Source organism: Gopherus evgoodei, chromosome 3 (assembly GCF_007399415.2).
Source record: "Gopherus evgoodei ecotype Sinaloan lineage chromosome 3, rGopEvg1_v1.p, whole genome shotgun sequence".
In the NCBI taxonomy this organism is placed as follows: Eukaryota; Metazoa; Chordata; order Testudines; family Testudinidae; genus Gopherus; species Gopherus evgoodei.
In genome coordinates, this window is record NC_044324.1 from 39751488 (window position 1) to 39763085 (window position 11598).

The 11598-nt window shown below is 45.4% G+C and overlaps 1 protein-coding gene across 2 annotated transcripts; it reads right to left on the bottom strand.

The window, feature by feature from the left end:
• Positions 1–481: 481 nt before the first annotated feature.
• Positions 482–11318, bottom strand: KLF11 (Kruppel like factor 11). 2 transcript variants are annotated; one of them, XM_030555441.1, is made up of 5 exons: positions 11196–11318; positions 8069–8329; positions 4510–4821; positions 3825–4047; positions 482–1318 (listed from the first exon to the last, which is right to left on the bottom strand). In XM_030555441.1, exons 1-5 carry the CDS (start codon positions 11226–11228, stop codon positions 1023–1025), a joined length of 1125 nt encoding a protein of 374 aa, XP_030411301.1. In that variant the 5' UTR covers positions 11229–11318; the 3' UTR covers positions 482–1022. The 2 variants fall into 2 exon arrangements, with proteins under 2 accessions (XP_030411301.1, XP_030411300.1); XM_030555440.1 differs by having other exon boundaries at positions 3825–4821.
• Between the last annotated feature and the right edge of the window lie 280 nt (positions 11319–11598).

Sequence of the window (11598 nt, forward strand, 5' to 3'; positions counted from 1 at the left end):
GTTTACTACACATGACAGCTGATTTGTCCCCATCTACCAGTTTTGTGTTTACAGTAGATTAGCGTCAACAGGATTTAAGTAAAAAAATCTCTTAATGGTGGCAAAATTCTTCAGAAGCAGCTGTCCTTGTGCATCCACTTGAATGGTCTTGGATCTCCAAACTTTGCTCAGTCAGAACGAAAACTAATCAGGAGTGTGTGTCTTTCAAGCTTCCACCTGAAGTCACAAGGACTTTCCACAGCAAAGTTTATGAAACATGCTCAGTGCAAATTTTTCCTTCAAGGAACCTAATTCAATTAATTGTTGTGGATTTCAAGAAGCACACTTATTCCTGAAGATTTTTTTTTTGTAAATGGCAACAGGCTTTTAAGTCCCACTCCTGCAATCTCATCTGAATGAAGGTCTGACTATGCAAACTGATTGCTGGATCAGGGTCTGAATGTGTAGAGTTCCAAAACATTCTGAGTTAACCAAGTATGTATATGCTTATAAAATGTTTTAATTAAGTTTCTTGAGGTTTAGTGAAAAGCAGTTTCCAAACAAAGGGTCAGATTTTGCACACTTTTACTTATGCAAGTAGTTTCAATGACAGCAGGCCAAGCCCTAGCTGAACAAATACAAAATATATTTTGTATAGAAAATACTAGTATATAAAACATTAAAATCACTTGTTATACTTTGTAACAAAATATGAACAGCAACTGTTACTCAAATGAGTTTTGCTTTTATATAGTACCCAAATTGTTTCCAAAGAGTTCTGCTCTCCTGAAGTGCCAGTGATGCCCAAATGTTGAGAAAGAGAGGAACCAAAAAAAGAGAGAGACACAACTGAGTTCTCATATGATATCATCAGGACAGAGCCTAAACTGAATAAAATAATTACATACCTTTTTCCCTCGCACTATTAAAGAGGGAAATATGAACAGAAATTAAGGAATCATCATCAATTCGGTTTTAACCATTGTTGCTCTTCCTGACTTTTAGAAAGTTCTGAGAGGAGATTTTTTGTCCAACTAGCCCACTTAGGCAGAGGTTGGTATGGGTATGAGCATGTTCAGTGCACCATCACTTTTAGGTTTCTCTGCTGTAGCAATTCTGTTCAGTTTGTCAACCTGTGTCTGCCAACTGGGTATTTTCTTTGTAGTCATATGACGACGAGCATGTTTTGTCAAGTGATCGCTGCGCATGAAACGACGGTCACATACAGGACAAGCAAACTTCTTCTCTCCGGTATGAGTTCTTCGGTGTCGAGAAAGTTCATCTGAGCGGGCAAACTTTTTGTCACAGCCTTCCCAGTTACAGCTGAAAGGTTTTTCTCCTGAATGAATATAGAGAAAAGCAAAACAATGTTATTTTTACTGACTAAAAGAAGAAAATGGCTTTAAGAACTCCAGCCTTGCAGCCACTTAAGCACATATTTAACTTTATGCATGAGTCCCATAAGATTAAGCATGTGCTTAAGTAGCTGCTGCATCGAGGTCTTAGACAATAGTACATTTATTGCTTTTGTTAGTTTTCTGATTCAACAACATTTAAAAAAATGTCAAACAATTCAGAGTTTAGGGGAGAATATTTTTGCATAAAGCTACAATATCTTTTGACTGTGAACTTTGAGAAATGAACCACTCTATTAGAGGTCAGAGACTGTGCCATGTCATTAGAAAGTACTATAATCTGAAATAAAGTCTTGGATTTTATCTCAATGTCATAATAAAATGCGAATTTCTTCAAAAGAACACAGCAACTCAACTGCTAACAATTAAGACCATAATTACTAAGATTTTGGATCATTTACTGAGCAATGTTTGTCATCAGATTTGGGCAGTTCATCAATTCCACCAAAAAGAAGTTACATTTTATTACTCATGTGGTATGAAATGGAACTAATGTAAGGAATGATCTTGCATTCCTTTCATAAGCTAAAATTTCCATTGGTTTCATGAGCATTTTGAATGCTCAAGGAATGTAAGTGTGTGCTCAGAACTCTAACCTCACCTTTGCTAGTTTCTGATTACTGTATGTGTGTAATACTTACACAATTGTGCAATTTTAGAGCTCGTCTAATAGCAAGTGATCTACTACCCACTTTTACCCAGCGATAAATGTTTAATATCCAAAATATAGTTACAGATAAATCTGAAAGCGTGTGCTCCATTCCACAAGGAAGCACTAAAAATAATTCTTACATATTAAGGGCTACGTCCTTCCCCTACTGTACAAGATAATCTCTCTCTCTCAAACCAGGAGTAACAGAGGGAAGGGTAGGTCAGCTATTGTTCCCCTGGCCTTCTGCAGGCTCTGTTTGCTAGTTAAGAATCACAGTTAGGCCAGTCTGCTCCAGCTCCCCTGTACACATACTGCAGTCATGATGTTAGACCAGATTCATACAGCTTCTTTTCAAATCAGAGGAACGATGTTCTGTAAGGTACACTGCCCTTGTCCCTGGGGCATCCTGCACTTCACCAGGATAACTCAGGAGCCCACTACACCAGCCATAATGACTCTTCCACTCGTCCACACACCCTAAAGGGCAACAAGGAAGGACAGCATTCTACCTCTAGGTCAGAGATCCCAATCTGTGGGGCATGTTCCCCTGGGGGGCACCAAGGAACATTCAGGGAAGCACAGATAGGACCAGGGTCAGCCCTGACGTGGGAGCAGGGGTAGGGGCGCAGGGAGAGAGCACCACCCAGCTCCACTCTTGGGCCTGGCCCTGGCTGCTAGCCCCATACCCGGGGCTCCACTCCCAACCCCAGCTCCAGGGGCGCAGACAGAGGTAAGGGGAGGATGTGAGGTAAAAAGTTTGGAGACCACTGCTCTAGGTTCTAGTTTAGGGGAATATCTACTCCCTTAAAGTGTCTTTTTCAAAAAGTTATTCTTCCAATGAGGAATTTTAATAAAATAAATTGTCAGATTAAATGGAAATTAAAACCAGATTATGTGCTGAATGTCCACAGAGTTAGACCAGGCTGAGGAGAGAACCAGGGAAGAAATACATCTTAAAATAATCTCCCCTGCTCCCTCCCTCCAAAACAAACAAATATAGCACTTTTACATCCTTTTCATGAATACCCAGAATGCATGACTTGCAGCAGACCAGGATTTCAGAAGGGAGAGGGGAATTATTAAAATATACTTGGTAAAAATATATTTCTGCCCTCACTGCTCCTCAAAATCTGGTTAAAGACAGTCCACAGGTATTTGTTCTGTTTAATTTTCATTTCAGTTTAACAATTCTATGCACATAGCGGTCACAAACTAAAGCCGCTCAGTTTTATTTAACCAATAGTTAGTTCTATTATCCACCACCGTGGAATTCATTACAGCTCAGGACCTGGTGCTCATTCCTTTAGTGAAGTCAGAATGCTTAAAAACTGAGGAAAAATACATCTACTATTCACAGATGTACAGAGTGGATTCTGTTATGTATAGCCTGATGAACCATAAAAAGAGACACAAAAACTACCTGTAGGATGATGTGTCACAACACCCTCTCCCCAAGAAAATTGGTTTATGTAATTCCTTCAGATCATATTAAATATAGCACAACTCAAGTTTAACACACACATTTTGGGACCAAGTTTTGCTTTAATTTACACTATGTGAAATTTTACTGATGTCAATGGAGTTAATCTGGGGTTTAAGTTACAGAAAAAAATTGTCCCTTTTTCGTCTGTCCTTGAAGAATATCCTCTACTCTCCCACAATATTATGGGAAGGTTTCTATGCCACCCACTTACCCCTCTCAGAATCAAAATGCAGAACATTCTTCCAACAATACAAGTGAATATTCTTGTAATAAAGGACCGGCCCTCCATACGCACCAGTGTGAGTACGAAGATGGGCTTTGAGGTGGGAACTTTTGAAGTAAGTTTTCCTACAGCCTGGGAAGTTGCAAATGTAATTTCTCCTTCTTGAGAAGTCCATTTGAGGTGCACAGCTTTGACCAGAAGCAATAAAAACTGGTGCAGGAGCAAGAGGCAATAACTTGGTATTTCCAACAGTCATTACAGTTTGTTGGCACTGTGGTGTCTGTGCAACAGCAGTCTGTGGAAGAACCAACATAACAGTCCCATGAGGCACAGAAGATCCCATGAGAACAGGCTGAGAAACTGGGGCTGTTTGGGGTAAAATAGGTTGGACAGTAGTTGCGACTGTCTGTGTACGGGGTTTTATAAAGGCAGAAATCATCTCTCTTTGCCTATTAAAAGGGATCATTTGGCAGATGACTTGAGGGTTTGAAACAGGGGTATGCAGCAGCTGGGTGGCTTTTTTCTGTGGGTAGTTGTCACAGTTCTTTGGTAAACAAATCCGTGGTGAAACAGGCCGTATAGGCTGTTGCCCTTTATTGGTAGTGTTGCAAGTGGAGTTGTGCAAATAAGGCTGATGTACTGGTGAAGTATCACTAATTAAACCATCAGCAGTATCCATGTCCTCTGAAACTCTGGAATGTCTTCGGTCTAGTGCTTCACACCAGTCTGGGGAACTGCTGCAATTGCCTGAAGTTACCTTTGTTTTAACTTGCACAGCAGGAATGTGGGGATAAGCAGAACTATCGCCTGTATGACGTATCACACTGGTTGCCATGGCCCTGCAAGGCTGAGGGGCAGGTGGCTCAGATATTGCTGACTTCCGACTGGACTGTCTCTCCATGTTTATGACAGATGGTTTGGCTATGGCAGATGTACAGTTTGTAGAGGTGACTACGCAAACAGATGTATTTGCCATGACAGTCCTTGGTTTGGAATAAGTGACTTGTGAAGAAAGGAGCATCGTAGTCGATGGCTCAACAAAATCAGGGCTCTGGGGTGGGGTCATACACTAGAAAAATAAAACAAAAATATATAGACATAACAGTCAGGTGTTTTCACAGTGATTATTAACCTTACTTTAAAAATAAACAACATGTGATGAAGATCTAGAGTGTAACGAAGAGTCTAAAGAGCCATATTTTAGGAAGCTATGACTAAAACATTACCTTCTTATAGAGTGGCTCTTCTAGAAAGTTCAAAAGCCTGCTAGTATCAAGTAAACAGTGACACAGCCGCAATACTGCATGTGTCAGCTCTTTAGGCTCCAACGCCCATTTTCACTCCTCAGATAATGGCTGTGTCTATTTAAATGCTGTTCACTGTGCGCTGTTCTTAGAAAATAGGACAGTAAGTCATAGTGACATTATACCTGCTTAATTGCAGGTTTGCAGAGACCTAAATATCTTATTAATTATTATTCTGTCACCTAGTAGCTCATCTTGTAATAGATATGTTTGGAAATGCTCTCCCCTCTCTTCTTGAGCCACTTCTCCCTCTTCCCTATACTGCTTCTGAGAATTTATGCCTCTTCCCTTCACTGCTCCAGAAGAGACCGGCCACTGTTGGGAGATGAGAATGTGACCTAAGAAGTCTATCAGCCAGCCATCACCCCCTCAATCTTCCTCCTCCTTCCTAGTTCATTTGCATATTAAAAGTCTATTGGGTAAAACAAATTCCTTAACATTCTGAAAGACTAAAACAAATTAGCTTTTCTTGAATATCAACTGCAACAATACCTACATAAGAAACACAAGAACAGCTATACTGGGTCAGACCAAAAGGTCCATCAGCCCAGTATCCTGTCTTCTGACTGTGGCCAATGCCAGGTGCTTCAGAGGGAACGAGCAGAAAATCATCAAGTGATCCATTCCCAGGCACCTGAGAATCAACTGTCATCTGAAGTGGACCAGAACTTTGGAGAAATAATCAGCTGCATGTACAAACACACAGGGCATGGAAGTATCATCATGAAGTGGCAAGTTTAATTTCAACTTGCTTTTATGCTTTATCATAGTGTCTAATAACATTTCTCCTGCATTCCAAAGATTCTTTTTTGTATTATCTTTGCAGGTAAATCAATACAGAGCATACTCCTGGGAGAATTCTGCGACATTGCGCGATGCAGAATTTTGTGGAAATTAATGTTGTGCACACAGAATTTCCTTCCCCCTCACAGAAATGGGCTGCAGTGTTGCTGGCTGCCACTAGGGGCCACTGGACCCGGCAGAGCCCACCTCGCACATAGAAAACACTGCCAAGGGAAGGGAAGAAGGAGCTACAGGGTTCCTGGCAGCTGCATTTCCCAGCATGCCCTAAGGGAAGGAGGCAGCGGAAAAGCCACACAAGCCTGGGACTGAGCATCAGGCTGTTTCTCTCTCTGGATCCCTGGGGTCTGATGGGTAGGGTGTGCTCTCTGGGCTGGGGAAAGCCCTCAGCTGAGGTTGGGTGGGGGAGGGGGCAGGTATCTGGGCAAGGGAGACCTTGCAGCTGGTCTCCAGGAGCTAGAGGATTTGAATGTATTGGCTGGGGGGGGCGTGCAGCTGGGCTCTGGGTAGGAGGGGTGGTGGGTGTCTGGCCGCCAGCTGGGCAGGAAGAGGGGACAGAGAAACAGGAACTGGGTTGTCATAGGGGTTTCTTTAACTCTCTACTGCTGGGATAATTTTGTGTGTGTGTGTCTGTATTGTTATAGCATCAAAGAATCCTGTGGCACCTTATAGCCTAACAAACGTTTTGGAGCATGAACTTTCGTGAGTGAATACTCACTTTGTCGGATGCATGTAGTGGAAATTTCCAGGGGCAGGTATAGATATGCAAGCAAGCTACAGATAACGAGGTTAGTTCAATCAGGGATGATGAGGCCCTGTTCTAGCAGTTGAGGTGTGAAAACCAAGGGAGGAGAAACTGGTTTTGTAGTTGGCAAGCCATTCACAGTCTCTGTTTAATCCTGAGCTGATGGTGTCAAATTTGCAGATGAACTGAAGCTTAGCAGTTTCTCTCTGAAGTCTGGTCATGAGGTTTTTTTGCTGCAGGATGGCCACCTTAAGATCTGCTTTAGTGTGGCCAGGAAGGTTGAAGTGTTCTCCTACAGGTTTTTGTATATTGCCATTCCTAATATCTGATTTGTGTCCATTTATCCTTTTCTGTGGAGATTGTCCAGTTTGGCCGATGTACATAGCAGAGGGGCATTGCGGGCATATGATGGCGTATATTATATTGGCGGACATGCAAGTGAATGAACTGGTGATGGTGTGGCTGATCTGGTTAGGTCCTGTGATGGTGTTGCTGGTGTAGATATGTGGGCAGAGTTGGCATCGAGGTTTGTTGCATGGACTGGTTCCTGAGCTAGAGTTACTATGGTGCGGTGTGCAGTTACTGGTGAGAATATGTTTCAGGTTGGCAGGTTGTCTGTGTTCACACCTCAACTGCTAGAATAGGGCCTCATCCTCCCTGATTGAACTAACCTCGTTATCTCTAGCTTGCTTGCATATATATATATACATATATACATATACACACATATATACATATACACACACACACACACACCCCAGCCCCTGGAAATTTCCACTACATGCATCCAACGAAGTGGATATTCACCCACGAAAGCTCATGCTCCAATACTTCTGTTAGTCTATAAGGTGCCATAGGATTCTTTGCTGCTTTTACAGATCCAGACTAACATGGCTACCCCTCTGATACTAGACTGTACTGTTACAGACATACTTGCTGACGGGTATTTTGAAATAAATTACCAAAGTAATTGAAACTGGAATGATTATGTAATGTTATTTTTGACAAAATTGGCAGAATTTCAAAACAGTGCGTGCAGAATTTTTATATTTTTAGTGCAGAATTCCCCCAAGATGCATGTCCTCTTACTCAGACTAAGGAGAAACTACAATAAACTATCCAAATAAGCTTCCCCTGGACATTAGTTAAAATGAACTCTTGATCAAAGTTTTTCTACTTGGATTTAAACAGGAGATCAAACCATTTTGTTTGTCATCACATCTATTACTGAAGAGATGACAGAATCATCCAAACTGAGAAATGTATACTTTACATGAAAATAGTAATGACAAACAGAAAAGTTAGGAGGTAAACACTACTTTTGACAATAATCAGCATTTAAAAAACAAAGATACTGCTCTCTCCCCAAATACAGCAAAATTATTCAATATAATGGTGATATAATAGTAATAATATAAATTTATTTGTGGTCATGCATATTCATTTTTAATTAGTTTTTTTCTTACCAGTGTAGACAAAAAATGATAATCCTTTGGTAATTCAGAGGCAGCTTCTGCATGCATTGTGAAGTCACCTGAATCTGAGATGGGCGTAAGTGGCCTTATCTTTAATAGGTCACCTTTCTGTGATCTTTGACCCCACGAACTCATACAAACAAGCGCCTGGACTGCTTCTATGTCATTCTGCTCTAAGGTACTACACGTAGACCTTTCGCTGTCATGACGCTGTCTTTCACGTATAGATTCATATATGTCCACAATGTCAACCTAAAGGCAATTGGATCATTAGCTGTTAGAACAAGTCAGAAAACAAAGTTACCACCACCCACATATTGTCTGCTTATTATGAAGGTCACTTAAAACTCATCATATGCCCAATGCAAGATTTTTTTAGAAACCAATTCAGTTATTCAATATGCAAACCTTTCCCCTCCCCCTCCTACCAGAGTACATCTTATCTCCCCATTCCCACCCCAACTAGCCTTGCAAAAGAATGACTCACTGGAACGGAACTGACACACGTAGCTCAAATTTCCAGACTAACTTTCTTGGATTATTGTTGTTCTGCGAGCACACGGGCGCACACACAAAGTGACTCCACACCCTCCTTTGTTTAGTCAGGGTCATCTTCTCCCTCGACATGAGGGTTTTATTTAGCATCGGTCTAATATTTACTGTCGTTTAGAAGAATGAGATAAGGGCAGAGAGTCGAGGGTTCCCAAGTTCCAGACACAGGTTTGCTGCCTATTCAGGCTACGTCTACACTACAGCTTATGTAGGCACGCCTTATGTTGCTCGGGGGTGTGAATGAATCACCAACCTGAGCGATGTAAGTTACACCCACCGACATGGCTTCTGCAGCTTGCAGGAGGGCTGGAGTAGTTAAGCCAAGGGCAGAGCTCTTTCCTGTTGGCTTAGAGCAGCTATACCTGCCTGCGTCATTATAAACTCTCTAGTGTAGCCGTGCCCTCAGTGTATACATTTGGCAAGTCATTTATCCCCCATATTACAGGTGGAGGAAATTGAGGCAGACAGATGCATACACAGGAGAGCACTATGACAACTGGATGTGCGTATGATGCTCTATGATAAAGCACTATGTAAGAGGTAGATACTATTATTAGGGCATTTAGGGATGGGAGAGGAGCACAAACATCAATTTGTTTACATAAGTAAATACCGCATTCTTGCACTTTTCTGGGGCTAAAAATCCTCATCTTTCCTTCAGTGAAAACATACAAAATATTTGCAAATGTTCAGTGTGTGTGCTGTAATGACCCCAGCAGCCACATGTTGTTGCTCTAACACTTATATTCACTTTCCCCCACATAAAATGAGTGATAATAAAAGGGTCCACTCCTCCACTTCTTGCATACCCAAAACTCTAAACAAAATCAATTCGAATTCTGAGTGTGAAAGGAAAGCAGATTCAGGCCTTTCTTTAGATTATAAACTGTTAGGGACAATGCTTAGATACTGCAGTGATAAATCCTACTAAAAAAAACTAAAACAGATTAGACAGTGTTGGGTGAAATTATGCCTCCACTGAAGGTCAATGAGACTTTGCCATTGACTTCACTAGGTTCCATTGTGCCATGCAGATTTACAACTTTGTACATAATACATAACATTTATTACACCTGCAGGTGGCAGATACATTAAGCACAATGGATCTGAAAAGCAGGTATTTATCAAATCCATAGAGTATTCATCCACCTGACAAATCATCCCAGATTTAAAGGAAGCCTCAGAGTTCAAAAAAATCCAATGTAAAGAGTCCTTAAATAGACTAACTGCTCTGAAAATGTTAAGAAAATTCCCACGGGTCTTGAAAAATCATGCACTCACTTTATATAATTCTTTTATTACAATAGGAACAGTAAAAACCACTAATCAGGACCACAGTGCTGGGCACCCGGCGAACACATGGAGACACAGGAGCTGGCGACAGCTCCTTCCAAGTCTCCGCACTCTGTCCAAGAAGTAGTTTTCCCAAGCCCACCATCAACACCAAAAAGGGGTTAGGCTCCAACGCTCCACGCGGGTGATTTCCTTTAAAAGGGCTGTGTTCGCAAAATAAAGTCTGGGTGAAACGCACAGCCGGCGCCGAGAGGAGCCCGGCAGCTTGTCCTGAAATCACCCCGCGCGCGGCGCACAGGCACTGCACAGGAAGTCGGCGGCTGCAAACAGCAGGCGAGCTGGCAGGCGGCCTCAGCCGCTCTGTGTCTGCCGGAGCAGCAGCAGCAGCAGCGCCACGGGACCGGAGATCCCCGAGGCCAGGCCCTGAATGTTTATGTTCAGGTGGGGCGACCCTCACCAGTCTCATTCGCTCGTTCAATAGGGGAAGCGGAGCTGCTGCCGCCTGCCCAGCGGGACTGAACCCCGGGGCCGAGCCCAGCAGGCTGGGAGGAGGGAAAACCCCACCCCCAGAGGGGAGGGGATGGCGGGGTTTCTCCCCACCCCGCGGGGCCCGCAGCCACCGCCCACTCCCAATATAACTCCAGGGCAACGTGATGCATCAAAATAGCCATGCGAAAGGCGCGCGGGCTCCGGCTTGGGAGCGCCGAGCTCCAGCGGCGTCCGGGCTGGGCGGGTCCCCGGGGAGGAGGGGACTGGGGGTGCACGGCGCAGCTCGGCACCACCCGCAGTTGGGACAGCGACCGAGCTACCATGCCCGCCCCGACCCCGTCCCCCTCCTCGGGTGCATGTACTGCGCGATGGGTCAGCCTCGCCCCCTGCCCCACGCCGACTGCGGCGGGGCGACCCCCGCCCGGCCAAGGCGCTGGGAAGGGGAGTCCGGGCTCACAGGGAAACCCACGCGCACACTCGCTCCCGTGTCCCCCCCCGGGGCCAGCAGCGCGAGCCACAGACGCCCCCACCCCAGGGCACGCACCGCCCGCCCCGGGGCCAAGCTCTCGCGAGCGGGCCTAGCGCCCCTGGCAGCAGCTGCCCGGCTTGCTGCCTCCAGCACCCCGAGGGGTGAGCCCCGCATCTCGGGAGGGCGCGACGCGCCCGTCACCCTGGCGTCTGGGCACGGGCAAGCCGCGGGGGGGGGGAGCGAGTGCGCAGCCGGCTCCCCAGTGTCCCCCGCCCCACACAGCAGCCCAGGGCAGCGCCGGCCGGGGGTACTCACAGCGGGGGCATCTCCCCTCTCCGGACCGGGCATGGCGAGGCTCCTGCAGGCAGCAGCGATATGACAAAGGCGGCAACAGCAGCCAGCGCCGCCTCCGCCCCCGCCCCCGCCCGCGGGGCTGGCCGCGCAGCAGCCCCGGCGCGGGTGGGGGGAAACACGCCAGATACTCCGTGCAGCAGGCGAACGGGGGAGGAAGAAGCGGGCAGCTCCCCACCAATGGCAGCCCGGCCTGGCCCGTGTCGGACCAATAGGCGGCCGCGGCCGGCGTGATCGGGGCGTGCAGCCTGCCTGATAGCAGGAAGGACTCAGCGTGGGCATGTTCGCGGCGGCGGCTCAGTCTGAGACAGCCGCTGGAAAGTAGGGGAAAGGTCGGCACTGGGAAAGGGGGCGGGGCTGCTTGTCA